Raw genomic sequence first — 19,291 nt, 5'->3', positions numbered from 1 at the left:
TTGAGTCCTGATTAGGGCAGTCTCTGCTTCTACTAAGTTGATTAAACCTGCATTGTGAGGTGAGTGGGTTCTCTGGGTTTCACCAGATGGAGAATAACCATCCTCAAAGGAGTTATTCAACAGGCAGGGCACACAGTGACAAGCCTGGGCTGGGTGCTAAAGCAGCAGAAACTCTAGTCAGGCTCCCATCAGACAAACAATCCCCCAAAGGCTAATACTGAAGCCTGGTACCCTGTGGAAAATGTCAAGGTGAAGAGAAATTGACTAATTAGAGCCTTGACTTGAATGGTACAAAATGAGAGAAGAAATATAAGTCCACTTACACCTAAAAAACTATAGCTAGTATTTAAGTTCTGCCTATATACGCATACTACCTTAGCATTTTTATGCCCATACTTTACAAGCCAGAAAATCTATACATTTCCTTTTATCGCGAGGATGAACTAAATTTGAAGAGACTTTCTAGTCTCTGAATCCATGGAAACAACTCAGGAGGGAGAAAAGACCGTGCAGTTTTAGATTCTAGACTAAGAAATTCAGGACACAGGTTCTATTGACTCCTCCAGAAATGGTCTTAGGGTGTTCTCTTTAATATACAGGTCCAAGCCATGTTAACAAGTCTTCTCCAACTTCAAAAACTATTCCATGTACACAACTCTTCTTCAACTGACGAACTGCCAAACCATTCTAAGGGCCAGGATTAAATTTTATGGTTCATTGACAAAAAGAATAGAATCCCAAAATCATCAATCCATGTACAATTGTTCATTTCCCACATTTTTTTCTATGTGGTCTCCGAAGCTTCCTACTGCCACCTGGCCACAAGGAGTTCTAGGACTATTACTTTTTTTTTTTTTAAGGATCAACTGGAAGACCCTTCAAAAACCATCCACCAGCTGAAGCCCACCAGGGAGAAGTCAAGCTCTCCAGATGCTAATGCCACCCTGTTGCTGTTTCCAATCGCATGTGCTAATGAAAGCTGCAGACCAAGGAAGGAAAAGGGATCACAAAGCGCGGCTTGTGGATTTGGTTTTCTCTCACATGAAAGGCAGGACGCTTTGCCAGGTCTCACCAGCACACCAGGCTACATGGACCTGCGAAAGCACCGTTTGCTGGGAAGCAAAGCTTTTGAAATAATTCCAGTTTAATATGACCACAGTTTTCAAGGGTGCACCGCTCTTTCCCATTCAAGGATAAACAAACTCCATGTACCTAAATAACTGTTCCTTGGATTAAAATAGGGAAAAGATAGGGCTAAGAGAACCTGTCAGCTCAGAAACAAGCTAGGCCAATTCTGAGAAGACTTTTCCTTTTTGCCCCTCTAGATATAGCCTAAGACATTTACCATGAATCAAATAAAACACCTGTTTCCATCTAATACCTTCAGCTGAGAATGAAGGAAAGGACGGACAGAAGGAAACCTCTGAAGTAGCCAGGCCTCAGCGTTGACATTTACGGTCTAACTTTAGGGCTACAGTCTCTTCATCCAGTTACTCGCGTCTTGCTTGTTCCCGGATACCATTCTCTGGTTCCAGTTCAACCCATGGTCCACCTTCATTAACTCAGAATTTCCTGGATTTGCGCTGACACTAAACGTCACACTATAGGGGTTACACGGTGTGGGGTCACTTTCAAAGCCTGGTAGTTGCCAAACACGACAAACCCCGCTGGCGGCATGCGCACCGCCCAGAGCCCCGCTCTCCCAACAGGATCGCAAGGCCAGGCGCCCTAGGCGGTCCATTTCCTTCCTAGAGCGGCTGGCTGTGCAGAACGGCTCACGCGGTCCCCACGGCCCAACCCCTCGGCCCTTGGAACCCATCTAGAACACACTCAGCAGAAGGACCACCCCCACTGAACAGGAGCGAGGGGCTGGGAAATGCGGGCGCCGGGGGCCGCGCTAAAGGGCCGGCCGAGCCGGTCAAGGCGAGCACCGGGGCAGGGAGGGGACCGTCGGGGGTGTGGGCGGCCGGCCTCACCCGGGCGCGGGGGCCCTCCGCCTGCACCGCCAGGGCGGTCTGTTCCGTCGGGCGCGGGGCTGGCTGCGCCCCCGCCCCCAGGGGAAGAGGGCCGAGACCCAGAACTGCCCCCTCCCCGCGGCGTGGCGAAGAGGGGGAGGTAGGGGGGCTGCAGTGGCTGGTTTCAAAGGGCTGAAAAGAAACTTGGACTCCTCTCTCCCAAGGTACGTGACACGTTGGAAAGGCAGCCGCCTCTCTCCCTTCCCCCCACCCCCTTTTGTGCTTCCCAATACTCTAACCCCCAAACTTCTCACCGCAGGGGACTGGGCTCCCGGCGGCTGGACGACACTCAAATTAAGAGGAGCAGAGAGCGGGGACAGGGGGCGACTAGAGGCGTCAGCGACCCCAGCCCCTGGAGCTGTGCGGGGTCGCCCCCTCCCGAGCCCGGAGAGCACCGAGGGGCCGGCGGCGCCCCCAGCCCGAGGGACTCGGTCGCGAGGCCCAAGGCGGGGGCGGATGGCCAGAGCCGAGATCCGGGCGGAGAAGGGCAGGAGGGACCAGGAAACCCCTCGGTCCCCAGCGGTGCGTCCGAGCGAGGGGCCTCGGCGGCGGGGCCCGGGCGCATGGGCGCCGGGGGTTCCGGGGGCCGGGCCGCGGGCAGGCACCCCACTCACCTTCCTGCCGGCGCCGCCGCCCGCGCCCGCGGCCAGTGCGGAGCCGCCCCCCGAGTACATGTAGTAGGCGATGCCCAGCACCCACAGGAAGGCGAAACAGAGCAGCATCCGCGAGCGCCGCCGCATCCTCCCGACTCGGCCGCCGGCCGCGGCCGCTGCTCGCGAGTCTGCCTAGGGCCGCGGCGGGCGCGGGCCGGGGAGGAGCCGAGGAAGGGGAAGGGCGCGGCGGCTCCTCCTCCGGCGCGGCTGGCGGCGGGGGCGGCGCGCGCCCAGCGCCCGAGCTCCGCCCCGGCCGGGAGCGCCGCGCGGCGCCCGAGCAGGAAGCGGCAGCCGCGGAGGCGGCCAGGGGGTCAGGGAGCAAAGGGCGACCAATCGGCGGCGGCTGCGGGGGCCCGACGGGGGCGGAGGAGGGGATTACCGCGTCTCCACAGTGGCGGCTCCGGTGCCCCACGGGGAGTGCCTCCGCCGGCCGCCGCCCGGCCACCCCTGTGAGTGACAGGTGGTCGCCGGGGCCCGGGAGAAGGCGCGCACACGTGCGCACACACACAGGCTCCCACACCGGGGACAGCGGGTCACCGCTTCCTCGCGCTGCCTGGCCGAAAGCACAGCCTCCTCGGTCCTCAGTCTTTGGGACCACCCCAGACCCCTGGCAGGCTCCCTCTTATTGGCCAACCGACCTGAGTTTTTTGTTGCAAATCCCCTCTCCAGGACCCGACTTGGCTGCTGCTCACTGCAGTTTTGGTTTTTTTTTGTTTTGTTGTTTTTTTTGTTTTGTTTTGTTGTTTTTTTTTTACCAATCTTGCAGCAAAAACACCCCTAATCCCCAGGTGCCTATTTTATTTATTTCTTTACGCAGAGGTGGGGGCCTAGCGGCAGAAACCGAGAGGTGTTTTTTCAAGGGAATATGTTTCTGGGGATGAACAGAGCGCTTAATAGCAGGGTTTTCTTCTTCGTTTTTAAGTAAACACGAAATGAGGAAAAAGGAAGGCAACACGTATTTTTAAAATCGTTTCTTTAGGGTTGTTTCGGTATTAGAAGAAAGAAGAGGCAGCACACGTAACAGCTTTAAAGATGCAAGAAGACAGATCTGTCTTGTAACAGAATCTGAGTAACCTTGACAATGCCCTTGTAACACCAAAGTTTCCAGTGTTCCTAGGAAAGAAAGAATGTTACTTAGCGCTTAATATTTGAAAAGGGATTCCAGGAGCTGCCCAGTTCAGAGGATAAAGGCAGCTGTCTGCATCTGATTCTCTACCCATATCCTCAATAAAACACAAACACAAACAAGCCTTCAGCTCTACTATGACAGTGAATGCCATGAACTGACCTTCAAAGTACTTCTTAAATAAAGAAGTAATAAAGAAAAGAATAAAGAAAAGACATAAAATTCCAACAGAGCTCCCTCCACTGTTGCCAAGGATTTAAGTGTAACCCAAGCTTAAATCCTATGAAGAGCAAGCCCAACCCCAAGAACTAAACACTGAACACAGGTTGGGTACTTGACTGGACAAGGGAAGAGGTCTGAAAGAGAATGGGACAGGATGTGGCAGGCTTGAGGAAGCCTTGGTTTTGGGAAGTGTCAGATAAATAGAGAAATGGCAGTGCCCTTTGGAGATCTGGTAGTGAAGGAAAAAAAGGATCTGAAAAAGGAAAATTAAGGATCCCACAGAAATAAATGACAACTAATCCCTCCCTCAGAGTGGTTATTATTAAAAACTGCACTTCAGTATGCAGAGGAAAGAGGCTTCCCAAGTGACTCAGTGGTAAAGAAACCTCCTGCCAATGCAAGAGACACAGGTTCTATCCCTGGGTCGGGAAGATCCCCTGGAGAAGGCACTGGCAACCCACTCCAGTATTCTTGCCTGGGGAATCCCGTGGACAGAGGAGCCAGTCCATGGAGTTGCCGAAGAATCGGGCATGACTTAGCGACTAAACAACAACAGTCTAGAGAAGAGGGCATTCTAGAACCATGAACCCTGAATCAGGATGCCTGGTAACACTAAAACATCAAAATAACTGCATAAAAAGCTACTGCAAAGAAGAAAATATATTTCTTATAAGATGAATCATAACATTTCAGCTGATGAAAATCCTCCATCAATAAAACCACAAAGCAGAGAAAAATTGTAACACCGTATGTCAAATTCTCAAGCTGAACAAAGTTTTGTATGTTTGGATACACAGAGACACACACACACACACACACATTTACATACCACTAGAATCAGAAATTCAAAACCTAAGAATATATTATATAAAAATTAGGATGAATTACAGTAGAAGTTGATCAGATTCAGGAAAGAAATTAAAAATAAAGACAAAACTATCCCAGAAACAAGTAATTGTAAAACACACAAGAGAGAATATATCAAATACAATTATGTAAAAGAACAGTGAATAATGGCAAGAAAATCATCAAGAAACTGAGAATAAGATAAATAAAGAAGTAAAAAAGCTTTCAGAGATAAGTTGTTAAGATGAAAGTCAGGAAAGAAGAACCAAAATACATATCACTGGAGCCTCTAAAGTTGAAACACCAAACAGTGAAGCAGAATTAATATTAACACAATCATTTCAGATGTAATCTATAGCATGCTGACTATCATTACCACTACTATGAGGTATTTTTAAAGATTGTTAAGAGTACCTCCTAAGAGTTCTCATCACAAGGGAAAAAACACTTTTTCTTTCTTTCCTTTTTTTTTGTATCTAAATGAGATGATGGATATTAACCAAACATTGTAGGACTCATAGAATATATGTTAGTCAAACCATTATTCTGTGCACAATGCTAGGTGTTAATCATATCTCAATAAAACTTGGGGGAAAACTATAATCCCAGAAAACAATCCAGAAATAAGAGAAAAAAATTTATATCAACTTCCATATACCGTGGAAGGGGCTTCCTGGTGGCTTAGCAGTAAAGAATCCATCTGCAGTGCAGCAAACACAGGTTTAATCCCTGAGTCAGGAAGATCCCCTGGAGAAGGAAATGGCAACCCACTCCAGTATTCTTGCCTGGGAAATCCCATGGACAGAGGAGCTTGGCGGGCTACGGTCCATGGGATCACAAAAGAGTCAGACATGAAACTAAACAACAATATACCTTGGAGAACTGAGTGGAATAATCAACTCCAAAACATACTTTATTAAAACTATTAGATTTTAAAGGCAAAAAGATCAAGTTACTTATAGAAATAAATATTTAGGCAAGGCAACAGTAGAAGAGTATTTACAAGACACTCAAGGAAAGACAGTACCAGCCGAGGATTTCTGTGTCCAGCTTTCAAGCATCCAGGCTACAGGCAAAGAGATGAGAACTGAGGACAAAAAGTATGCCTTTCTTGGAGAATGAGCTTCCCCCAAACAAGAGAGAATTCAGTGTTAGTTTCTCAGTCGTGTCCAGCTCTTTTTATGGCTAAAGCTTCAACTCCATTATGCATGGCAGCGGGTCTGAAGGCACTAGAGTTTGTAGATATGAAGTCAGAAGAAAGGCTGGATGTGATGTGGGGAAGTCTAAAGACAAAGAAACTGCAAAGATGAAATAGACCCTGTGACAACAACTAAAATCCATGAGGGCAAATTGGAATCTACCTCCAACACCAATTATGCAAAAAACAAAACAAACTCCAGAATGAGACATCACTTCACATCCATTAGTATGGCTATTCTTTTTAACAACAACAAAAATCCCAAAACATAACAAACATTGAAAAGGATGTGACAAATTGGGACTCCTATTCCTTAAAAAAATTAAACCTAGAATTACCATATAATTCAGCAATTCCACTTCTGGGTACATACCTAAAAGAAGGGAGAGCAAGGACTTGTACAGTGCTCCTGTGTTCATGGCACTATTATTCACAATAGCCAGAACATGGAAGCAACCCGGTCTCCATCAACGAATGTATGAATGAAATGTGACATACAGTGGAATATTATTTGACTTTTAAAAGAAAGGAAATTTTGACATAAGTTACAACATGGTCAGTTCAGTTCACTCAGTTGTGTCCAACTCTTTGCAACCCCATGGACTGCAGCACACCAGGCTTCCCTGTCCATCACCAACTCCTGGAGTTTACTCAAGCTCATGTCCATTGAGTCAGTAATGCCATCCTACCATCTCATCCTCTGTGGCCCCCTTCTCCTCCTGCCTTCAATCTTTCCCAGCATTGGGTCTTTTCCAATGAGTCAGTTCTTTGCATCAGGTGGCCAAAGTATTGGAGTTTCAGCTTCAACATCAGGCCTTCCAATGAACGCCCAGGACTGATCTCCTTTAGGATGAACTGGTTGGATCACCAAGGGACTCTCAAGAGTCTTCTCCAACACCATAGTTCAAAAGCATCAATTCTTTGGTGATCAGCTTTCTTTATGGTCCAACTCTCACATCCATACATGACTACTGGAAAAACCATAGCTTTGACTAGAAAGACCTTTGTCAGCAAAGTAATGTCTCTGCATTTTAATATGCTGTCTAGGTTGGTCATAGGTTTTCCTCCAAGGAGAAAGTGTCTTTTAATTTCATGGCTGCATTCACCATCTGCAGTGATTTTGGAGCCCAAGAAAATAAAGTCTTGTCACTGTTTCCCCATCTATTTGCCATGAAATGATGGGACTGGATCCCATGATCTTAGTTTTTTGAATGATACTAAGTTTTTGAATGATACAGCATGATACTAAGTGAAATAAACCAGGCATAAAAAGACAAATACTATGAACCCACTTATATGAAGTACTATGAACCCACTTATATGAAGTACCTAGAGGAGTCAAATTCACAGAAAGAGAAAGGAGGGTAGTTACTTGGGACTGGGAGAGGGGAAATGGGGAAACTGGTACAGAGTTCCAGTTTGGGGAAATGACAAAGTTCTGGGGATGGATGGTGGTCCAGAACAATGTGCATATGTTTAATGTCCCTGAAATGTACACTTGAAACTGATTCAAATGGTAAATTTTGTGTTCTGTACATTTTATCACAATAAAAAGACATGACAAATGGGAAGAAATTATTTCCACACCTATCATAGATAAAGGGGCAAAGTAATATCCTTAATATATAAAGAACTTAAATATTAAGAAGGGCAAAACACATAGACAATTCAAAGAGCTTATGAGTTTGTAAACATGTGAAAAGATGTTCCACTTTACTCGTAGAAGAGCTGCAAATTAAAACTACAGAGATACTATTTATTCCCCCAACAAACTGGCAAAAATTGGAAAGCATGACAAGATACTCTGTTGGTTCAGTTCAGTTCAGTTCAGTTGCTCAGTCGTGTCCGACTCTTTGCAACCCCATGAATCGCAGCACGCCAGACCTCCCTGTCCATCACCAACTTCTGGAGTTCACTCAGACTCACGTCCATCGAGTCAGTGATGCCATCCAGCCATCTCATCCTCTGTCGTCCCCCTCTCCTCCTGCCCCCAATCCCTCCCAGCATTGGAGTCTTTTCCAATGAGTCAACTCTTTGCATGAGGTGGCCAAAGTACTGGAGTTTCAGCTTTAGCATCATTCCTGCCAAAGAAATCCCAGGGCTGATCTCCTTCAGAATGGACTGGTTGGATCTCCTTGCAGGCCAAGGGACTCTCAAGAGTCTTCTCCAACACCACAGTTCAAAAGCATCAATTCTTCGGCGCTCAGCCTTCTTCACAGTCCAACTCTCACATCCATACATGACCACAGGAAAAACCATAGCCTTGACTAGATGGACCTTTGTTGGCAAAGTAATGTCTCTGCTTTTGAATATGCTATCTAGGTTGGTCATAACTTTCCTTCCAAGGAGTAAGCGTCTTTTAATTTCATGGCTGCAGTCACCATCTGCAGTGATTTTGGAGCCCAGAAAAATAAAGTCTGACACTGTTTCCACTGTTTCCCCATCTATTTCCCATGAAGTGATGGGACCAGATGCCATGATCTTTGTTTCTGAATGTTGAGCTTTAAGCCAACTTTTTCACTCTCTACTTTCACTTTCATCAAGAGGCTTTTTAGTTCCTCTTCGCTTTCTGCCATAAGGGTAGTGTCATCTGCATATCTGAGGTTATTGATATTTCTCCGGACAATCATGATTCCAGCTTGTGCTTCTTCCAGCCCAGCGTTTCTCATGATGTACTCTGCATATAAGTTAAATAAGCAAGGTGACAATATACAGCCTTGGTGTACTCCTTTTCCTATTTGGAACAGGTCTGTTGTTCCATGTCCAGTTCTAACTGTTGCTTCCTAACCTGCATACAGATTTCTCAAGAGGCAGGTCAGGTGGTCTGGTATTCCCATCTCTTTCAGAATTTTCCACAGTTTAGGGCTATAAAAAAGATTAAGGAAGCCTTCTATGAACAGATATGGAATGACTTCTGGGATATGTTATTAAACATTAAATGAAATATTAAATGCAAAATACAATAGCTTATATATTACATGCTACTTTTATGTAAGAAAGAAGGGAAAATAAGAAAACATACAAATATCTTTTTATTTTGGCAACTGACACATCAATGATAAACCAGAAAATAATGAAATGAGTTACCTGGAAGGAGTGGGAGGAAGAGAAAGAGGAACAGGAAGAGTGTGACACCTGTTGCCTTTCTGCTAGGCTTGATCCTGGAAGCATGCTTTGTGTGTTAGTCACTCAGTCGTGTCTGACTCTTTGTGATGCCATGGACTGTAGCCTGCTGGGTTCCTCCATCCATGGGATTTTCCAGGCAAGAATAATGGAGTGGATTGCCATTTCCTTCTCCAGGGAATCTTTCTGACCCAGGGATTGAACCAAGGTCTCCCACATTGCAAGCAGACTCTTTGCTGTCTGAGCCACCAGGGAAGTCCTGGAAACATGTTAATGTCCTACATATTCAAAAGTAAAATAGAATCGACAAAACTATGAGGGGAACACTAAAAACTGAATCCAAACAGAAATGCCTGAACCCAACTATATTGTGAATGGATAACATAATCAGATTGAAAGGGGATAAAGGGATTAATATGTATAACTTTTAAACAAAGTACTTGGGCTATATACCCTCAGCCTAGAAAACAAAAGAACTCCAGACAATTTTTGAACTCTTCTTTACGCTTATTCTTCATAGTGTTATGGTTGTCACAATCAGAGTATTTTATGCATATTGTGCAATTGAGCAAATCAGAAAATGTATTGTTTCAGGGATCTAGGGTTTTTATTATGGAAGAAGGGAGATACAGTGTGGAATGAGGGAAGGCAAAGATTACTTGGAGTAGACTTGGAATTAGAACAGTGTGAACTCATTATTTTATACAGGAAATGGCAACCCACTCCAGTGTTCTTGCCTGGAGAATCCCAGGGACAGGGGAGCCTGGTGGGCTGCCGTCTATGGGGTTGCATAGAGTCGGACATGACTGAAGTGACTTAGCAGCATACATACACATATATACACTTGTCTATGCTCATCCTTATGTCCACACGTTAACCAACGTTTCTACATATACCATATTCACGTATGTACATATTTCCTAGGTCTGTCCATTGAAAGGACTAGAGCAACAATATCTTGGCATAAATGAGTACATCTTGCAACTAGATCTTGGTTTCTAAACCCCATTTTCCATCCCAAGAAAGTTTCCTTGGAGCAGCGATTGATCCGTGACTGGAGCCTCAGTTCAGTTTGTCGTGTCCGACCCTTTCTCTTTGCAACTCCATGGACTGCAGCACGCCAGGCTTCCTTGTCCATCACCAACTCCTGGAGCTTACTCAAGCTCATGTCCATTGAGTCGGTAATGCCATCCAACCATCTCATCCTCTGTCGTCCCCTTCTCCTCCTGCCTTTAATCTTTCCCAGCATCAGGATCTTTTCCAATGAGTCAGTTCCTCCCATCAAGTGACCAAAGTTTGGAGCTTCAGTTTCAGCATCAGTCCTTCCAATGAATATTCAGGACTGATTTACTTTAGGATGAACTGGTTGGATCTCCTTGCAGCCCAAGGGACTCTCAAGAGTCTTCTCCAACACCACAATTCAAAAGCATCAATTCTTTGGCACTCAGCTTTCTTTATAGTCCAACTCTCATATCCATACATGACTACTAGAAAAACCATAGCTTTGACTAGGCAGATATTTGTTGGCAGAATAATGTCTCTGCTTTTTAATATGCTGTCTAGGTTGGTCATAGCTTTTCTTCCAAGGAGCAAGCGTCTTTTAATTTCATGGCTGCAGTCACCATCTGCAGTGATTTGGGAGCCCCCCCCCCAAATAAAGTCTGTCACTGTTTTCACTGTTTCCCCATATATTTGCCATTGAAGTGATGGGACCAGATGGGATTTTCGTTTTCTGAAAGTTGAGTTTTAAGCCAATTATTTCACTTTCCTCTTTCACTTTCATTAAGAGGCTCTTTAGTTCTTCTTCGCTTTCTGCCATAAGGGTAGTGTCATCTGCGTATCTGAGGCTATTCCTATTTCTCCCAGCAGTCTTGAATCCAGCTTGTGCTTCATCCAGCCCGGCACTTCTCAAAATGTACTCTATATATAAGTGAAATAAGCAGGATGACAATATACAGCTTTGACATACTCCTTTCCCAGTTTGGAACCAGTCTATTGTTCCATGTCCAGTTTTAACTCTTGCTTCTTGATCTGCATACAGATTTCTCAGGAGGCAGATAAGGTGGTCTGGTATTCCCATCTCTTGAAGAATTTTCCACATCTAGACTGGAGCCTAGATGGTACTAGATGAGCCTAGAACATCTGATAATAGAAAGTAAGGTACAGAGTTTCAGTTTGGGGAGATGGGGGTAAAAGGTCGTAGGAGCTATCTTGAAGGGCCCATTGTCTAAATCTAGGACACATATGTGTCAAAATAAATGCTTAATAAAATGGAAATCTAAGAGTACATGCTAGTAATTAATAGATAAACAAATGGAGGAGATGGGAGGGCTCTCTTTCCATAGAATGTCAGCTGATAAAAGTGAAGGGAAGGTGACATTAAAAGTCAGTGTTTTGCAACCATCATAGTAATGGTTGGTTGGAGAAGACTCATTAGTAGATATTCAAGTGTGTGTGGTAGGGGCAGGAGGAACAGGAAAGTTGGATGAGAAGGAGGATGTTTATAATGTCTTCTGTCAGAATACTTGTTAGTTACAGAGGAAGACTAGTAACTGCAGTGGAGAGAATGAGCAACACCTTGGCCAGGTGATCAGATGACTCACTCATGAGGGTCAAGTGGATATCCTGCGTCTGCACAAATACCCTGAGAAAGACACAAAACGCCATCTTAGTATTCTGGCCAAGGATACACAACCTGAATCTCAGAGTGAATAAATATTGAAAGAAACAAAAGTGAAGAACAGTCTGTAAAATAATTGACTTGTGTTCTTCAGAAATGTCACTATTGTGCAAGACAAGGACAGGGCAAGGAGCTGGTCCAGACTAGTGGTCCTAAGGAGACAGACAGGATGACTACTTGAGCCCATGATCCTCTATGAGGGGCTGAGAATGTGACAAGAACAATTAATGAAAGTGGATGAGGGGTGCAGGATAGGTAGCAACATAGCTCAACCGTACAACACTGCCCGCATGTGTGGAGGGTGAGATTTTCTGGTTGTGGGAGCTATAGTACGCATGTGTGGAGGGTGAGATTTTCTGGTTGTGGGAGCTATAGTATGACTACATAGGAAAGTCTTGTTCTCAGGAAATAGCAACTGAAGTATCAAAGGTTAAAGTGGCCTGATAAACACAAGCTACCCTCGAAAGCTCAGGAAAAGTATAGATGCAGGATAATAAAACAGCTGTAGCAAAACATTCAATATTTGGAGGTGATAAGTCTAGGTAAAGAGCACATGAAAATTATTTTGCCAACTCTCCTATAAACTTGATTTATTTTCTTTAAAAAATGATTTAACTGACAGTGTGATAGAGCCTGATGATCTGCTTCATTTTGCGAATGAAGAAAGATGCAGAACACTGAAACCATTTGAGTAAAGCTACCCAGCTCAGGCCTCTAAATTTCACTGTATCTTGGTTCCTGAGGCAGCTTGCACAGGCAGAACTCTCCTTTCCCTTCCTTTCATCTGTGTCTACCTTCCTGCCACACCTGCACCCACAGGGTAATGAGCCGAGTGCAAACTCTCCTTAAATGCTGACTTGTCCTTGGCTCAGCCTAGGCGGCTCTGCGGTAGTCATTCTTCCGGGTCATCTTCTGCCGAAAGCCCTTAGGGCGCTTTTCTTGAGTGTTCAGTACAGCAGGAACAGTGCCTACTTACAGCAACACATCAATGAAACGAAGGTATTTCTGCAGCCATTCACTGTCCCAGTTGCTGTTGGCAGAGGTATCAGGAACCCTGTACAATTTGCTGAAATATGTGTCTTTATGCAACAGAACCATTTTTTTTTTTATAATCTGATTGTTCAGTTTTCCTTTTCCTAAACTGTTTTTGTTGCTGCGTCACTTCAGTCGTGTCCGACTCTGTGCAACCCCATGGACTGCAGCCTACCAGGCTTCTCGGTCCATGGGATTCTCCAGGCAAGAACACTGGAGTGGGTTGCCATTTCCTTCTCCAATGCGTGAAAGTGGAAAGTGAAAGTGAAGTCGCTCAGTCGTGTCTGACTCTTAGCGACCCTATGGACTGCAGCCTACCAGGCTCTTCCGTTCATGGGATTTTCCAGGCAAGAGTACTGGAGTGGGTTGCCATTGCCTTCTCCCTAAACTATTTTAGCAGGGGGAAAACATCCAATTAGGAAAGAATAGAAAAACAAAATTTTAACTTCTTAAATGGGACCAGAATATTATACACTGAAATTGAATAACAAGAACTCTTTACCCCTAAAATTTGAAGTACGTTTATACAGTGTGTGCTAAGTCACTTCAATCATGTCCCACTGTTTGCGACCCTATGGACTGCAGCATCCAGGGATGTTGAGGTTCCTATAAAAATTCTTTCCTGTAGCTCAAATGGTAAAGATCTGCCTGCAATGCAGGAGACCAGGGTTCGATCCCTGGGTTGGGAAGATCCTCTAGAGAAGGGAATAGCAATCCACTCCGATATTCTTGCCTGGAGAATCCCATAGACAGAGGAGCCTGGCAGGCAACAGTCTGTGGGGTTACAAAAAGTTGGACACGACTGACTAACACACATTGTAAAAAGTAGACATTAAAGCCTGCTGTCCATGTCCTACCATGAGCTGGCTTTAATGGGAGGGGACACTTGGAAGTATAACACTCCCATCCATGGTGAGTCCAGGACTACTGTCCCTCCCATACCCAGTGGATACGTACGTTGATCACCTCCCATAATCTTCCCAGAAATTTCTTGACTTGAATTGAGACTGAGAAATTAAAGAATTCGATTGCCCTGTAAATATAGACATTAACGATGTGCTTATTACACACCAGGCATTGTTCCAAGTGCTATTTGTATATTATTTTCCATGATTATTATTAATCTTCAGAACAGCCTGATGAAGTAAATGCTATGATTATTCCAGTTTTACGATGAGGCCCAGTGCTGTTGTGTTACCTGCCCAAGGCAGCTCAGCAAGCAGTCTTTGGGGAAATTGAGGACCTTTTGGCTTTGGATCTGGGTGCTGGCTACGGGAGGCATTGAGTTTCTGAAAAAGTCCGATGGACTGGAAAGCTATGATAGATGCATTTTCCATATGCAAGTTATGCTTCAGTTACACAATCAGAAAGGAGGAGGGATAACTGACTCTTTTTTGGCATCTAAAGCCTCAGTGAAACTCAGCCTGGCTCATCAGCCTCTGTCCAGAACCCCTCAGCACCGCTGTCTTCCCTTCCTTGCTGGCCCCGGCAATCCACCCAGCAGAGAACAGAGCAGCCCAGAAGTGTCTTCACAGCCTCCTTGCCCCACACTAGGGGAATGGCAGGCCGTGGGGGATGAAGGGCCAGCTGCCCAGGGGCTCGCACACCTCCTTCCTGCTCTTCATTGTCCATCGTTGTGCTGGAGCCCACCCCCAGCCTCTCCTGGACAGGAGCTCCAGACTAGAGCTGGGAGATGGCACAGTAGCTCCTTTCATTCTGGATGGTTCTTTCCCCATGAGTGCCTGGGACAAGGAGGACATCCCCATGACTGTGCTGTTGTCAACTAAGCATGTGCTTGTGACTCACCTCCTACCTGTGTGAATCCTTTCACCCAGAAGTACCAGGAAACCCATTCCAGGGGAGGGGTGCCCCCAGGGCAATCTCTGCTGTTGCCAGCATGGGGCAAGCTGTCCCAGAGCTGTTGAGGACCTTTGTCTTGTCCACACTCCTCAGAGATGATAATCGTTGCTGTCCACTCTTGTATTGCACAACCTGGGTGGGGAGGAGGACCTTCTGAAGATCAGTAGCTGCTTCCCTAACCTCAGAAGTCCTCTTCCTGTCCTCTCCCCCAGTCCATGGTGGCTGCCCTGTTTTACAATGGGCTTCTCCCGGGAGACCCCTCAGTTCCCAAGATACATAAACTCCTGGTGCACTTGCCCCGGCAGCCCCTTATATAGACCTGGACTCTGGGTGAACAGACTTCCAACTCCAAGGGACTCCTGCTGCATTGCCTTACAGAGTGCCTACACAGGCATAGCTCACTAAGTACTCATGAGTTATCACTCTGCTCATCTCAGAGGACTGCCTGAGGCTCAGAGAACTCAGGTGAGTTTTCTAAACCATCCATGCAACTAGGATAGGGCAGGGCCAAGTGAAGAGCCAGGCCATTCACTCTAGGCTCACAGCAACACCCCTTCTTCCCTTAGCTGCAGAGTCCCAAGATGGGAACGTGTGCATGGGTGTGCTGGGGAAGTCGCTCATTTATTTATGGTTTATACAACACTCACATTTGAAGATAATTGGAATCGTCTTACAAAACCCACAAACACATACACATAAGATATAGAGAGAAGTGTTGTGTGGGCAGACAGTGTCATGGGGGATTTTCCATTCCTCCCTCCCCCTGCCAGATTTCTAATCCTGGAGAACTTTGTAAAAATACAATTTCCTGAGATTCCCACCCCACACCTACTGAGTCAGAATTGGCAAGAGGGGAGCTGGCTCGTTTACCGTGTTTAAATTCGGCAAGGCAAGTATGTAAAGGACACTAGAAGCAGGCTGAAGCGAGAACAGGTTCTACACTGCACAGCTGTAGGCTCAGAGTCTCTGACAGCCCGGTGGGCCTGGGCAGCCCTCAGAGGCCCAAAGCAACCCTTCCCCAGATCCTGCTTAAGGACCGATGTGGCCTGTTCTGGACACAACTCACCTTTTGAGCCTGACTAACGCTTTATCATCCCAGAACCAGAGACTTCAGTGGTTTTTTGTGAACCATAGGTCTTTCCTGTCCCTATAAAATCTAGTGGACTTGTAGGGAAAAAGATTTGAAATTGAATTTATGAAAACAAAGTCATTATGTAATCAAAAGGCAAACATCTCCAATTTAAGAATAAATGAAGGAATATTAGATTATAGTTTGACATGATTATTAATTTTTACTTCTGATAATGCTGTTGTACTTATGTAGACAAATGTTCTCATTCTTAGCAGAGGCAGCCTGAAATACTTAAGGAGTGAAGTGTCATGATGTCTGCAACTTACTTTCAAATGGGCCAGCAAAGAAGAATTTATATTTATAGAGAGAGTTATTTTATAGAGATAGGTATAAATATGTATCTTCCCCCGGTGGCTCAGTGGTAAAGAATCCACCTGCCATGCAGAAGCCACAGAAAAGTATAGGTTCGATCTCTCTGTTAGGAAGATCCTCTGGAGATGGGCATGGCAACTCACTCCAGTATTCTTGCCTGGAGAATTTCATGGACAGAGAAGAGTCAGACACAGCTGAAGTGACTGAGCAGGCCACAGGCATAAATATAGAGAGAGAAACCACATATGGAAAAATATTAATTATTGAATCCAGGTGGAGACCATAATGAGATTGCTATCCTATTCTTTCAACTTTGTCTATATTTAAAATTTTTCAAGCTGAAAGTTGGGAGAAAAAACAAAAGGAAAAATGAGGGAAATTTGCAGGATAATTGCAGTGAAAATAATCACAATTTTTCCTAAAAAAAAAAAAAAAAAAAGCAAAAACCCAGACCTTGTAGCCAGACAGAAACATCCGGCATTCTCATCTGGCTGTCAGTCAATCAGTTATTCAACACATGTTCATTACAGGTCTCTGTTGGGTTTAGAACTTCTCTAAAAAGTGAAAGGGCACATTTCTCTAAAAAGTGAAATGTGCTCTATGGGGTGTCTGTCCTCAAAACTGCTAAGGATTAAGCTCAGCTCCACAGAATTTTTTTTGCTCTGGATCTAATCTCTTGGGAAGTTCTAAAAAAGCACCTAAATTATCTATACCTCTGTTAGCAAAGATGCTTCATCCTCAGACAGAATGTCTTTTTAGAAACTGCTTAACGAGGAAGAGAATCCAGGATGTTCTAGGATGTCAGAAAAGAGAGATTATACTAAGAAAAATTCCTACATCTGATACCAAGGGGGCCAATGTGCTAGACACAAGATGCACTGTGTCTGGAGGTCCTAGGAAGGAAATGAGTGCAGAGCTTGGGCAATGTTAAGCATGAAAGAACAGAAGAAAGCTTTGACCTCTGTAGGGATGAGGGATGGAAAGCCCTGGAGAGAAAAAGGCTTGAGACAGAGGGCCTGATGACCCTGATGAGGTTGGTGATGAGAAGGGGACACAGTCACAGCTTGTCCTGCTTCGAGGATGGGGCAGTGAGCTGGGCAGGTGACTGTGAGGAAGTATCTGGGAATCAGCCCCCTTAGGCCAGCTGCAGGATCAGGTGAACAGGCCTAGGGGTAATTTCTGAGCTATTTTTGCATAAGGAGGTAATGGGAGGGAGAACATTTCTCCCCATGAAGATAACTGATCATTCCTGAGCATTCATTGAATAAGTGGGGATAAAGGGTTCAAAGTATAAATCTCCAGTAAGCTGAGTCACCCATTTGGCAAAGACTTTTTTGAGTATATACTTTTTTCAAGCTCTATTATAGGTTACAGGAAACACTGATGAAGAACACACAGAAAAACCTCTGCTTTCAAGAAAAAAAAAAATCACACTTTTTAGTATAGTGTATACAAGGCTGAGGAAATGGGTTTCAATTCATTTGGATCTTCTGCTCCAGACTTGATTGTGGGGTGGGGAGCTGGAGGTGGGTCCCAGAGGTTAGCCCGAGAGGCGCTGCAGAGGCTGAGGATGAGCACCGAGAGGCTCCAGGTGTCTACAGGAACCTCCCAGACCCCCACACCCACTAAGCTAGCCGAGCTGACTCCAGAATGGGTAGAGAGAAGCAGAAACCCCACTGATGTATTTCTGACATGCAGCTGTAACCAGGAAGCTCTGCTTAGAATGATTTATGAAGATGTTTTGTTTTTATTTTTGAACATAGTTGACTTTGAATAAATGAGCCATGCTCCTAAGGAATTTCTAATCAAGCTGTTGCTCTATGAAACAGCCTTTACCATCAAGAAACGTATTGCCTTGTTTGAAAGACAGAGCACACAAACAAAGAATAGACAGGAAGGCAATAAATAAAGTGTCAAAATGCTGGGGTGGACAATTAAGAGGTCAACAGAAAATTTAAAATGCAATATATGTGGTAGAGAGCAAGCCAGGATTCTATTTATTTGGGTTTCCAAACAAAAAAAGGTTAACTGTCCTTAATCTCCCACTGTATTGATCTGGCTTTAAATCAGAAGCAGCTCTCAATTGTAGTTGTGCTAAGCTGTGCTCAGTTGCTCAGTCATGTCCAACTCTTTGTAACCTCATGGACTGCAGCCCACCAGGCTCCTCTGTCCATGGAGATTCTCCAGGCAAGAATACTGGAGTGCTTGCCATGCCCTCCTCCTGGGTTGGGATCTTTCCAACCCAGGGATCAAACCCAAGTCTCCCGCATTGCAGGTGAATTCTTTACTGACAGAGCCACCAGGGAAGCCCCCAGTTGTAATTATGACAGTTCAAAAAAAAAAAAAAAGATAGGTACATGTGGGCCAGAGTGCTGGAAGGGTTGTGGGGGAGGGTTTGAGTTAGGCTTTCAAGGATGAATATAGTTTAGTCTGAAGTGTGATCATTCTGGGAGGAGGGATGGACGAGGGGACGGAAGTGGGACAGGTGACAGGCAGAGAGATGGCAGCAATGGAGGTGTGCAGACAGCTGTGGTCCAGGCGGTGCCCAGCTGGAAGTGGGCTCACAGACCTGTACATCTGAACTTGATCCAACAGGCATGGGGGCAGGGGGAATGAAATAAACTAAAAGCAGTGTTGCAGGGTTTTTTGAAAGATTAGTAGATGACTCAGGATGTACTGCAGTTACAAGCCCGTTAGTGCCATCAGCGTGGGGCTGGGGTGGATCTGAGCTTGGGTAGGGACTCCCAGGCAGGGGTGTCAAGGCAGACTGTGTAAACAGCACCTGGTCCCATTGGGTGAGGAGCTCCTCCCCTGAGGATCTCCGCAGGGCAGGAGGCTCAGGCTCCAGGAAGCAGGGGACAGTGGCAGGTGGGCTCAGTGAGGAGCTCTACTCACTTATTCAACCAGTATTACTGGGCACATGCTTGGTGCTGGGCACTGCCCTGGGAACTTGGGTAGCATCAGGGAACAAAGCGTCCTTCTGGGGCTTACATTCCAGCACAGGGGTGAGACAAGTGATGAGATTACACATAACAAGCAAGGAGAGTGAAGAGTGTGTTTGGAGGCAGAAGGTGCGTTGGACGGAAGGGGCA

General features: G+C 45.5%; 1 protein-coding gene across 2 annotated transcripts in view; it reads right to left on the bottom strand.

Moving 5' to 3' along the window:
* GALNT2 (polypeptide N-acetylgalactosaminyltransferase 2) overlaps positions 1-2,844 on the bottom strand; it is a 160,986-nt gene extending 158,142 nt beyond the window's left edge. For both annotated transcript variants that reach the window (XM_025284486.2, XM_025284487.2), the window contains exon 1: positions 2,630-2,844. In XM_025284486.2, the coding sequence (XP_025140271.1) occupies positions 2,630-2,755 (126 nt within the window). In that variant the 5' untranslated portion in view covers positions 2,756-2,844. The remainder of the gene's footprint in view (positions 1-2,629) is intronic.
* Between the last annotated feature and the right edge of the window lie 16,447 nt (positions 2,845-19,291).

Source organism: Bubalus bubalis, chromosome 4 (assembly GCF_019923935.1).
Source record: "Bubalus bubalis isolate 160015118507 breed Murrah chromosome 4, NDDB_SH_1, whole genome shotgun sequence".
NCBI lineage: Eukaryota > Metazoa > Chordata > Mammalia > Artiodactyla > Bovidae > Bubalus > Bubalus bubalis.
The sequence above is the reverse complement of the archived record's forward strand: the minus strand, read 5'-3'. Positions and strand labels throughout refer to the sequence as shown.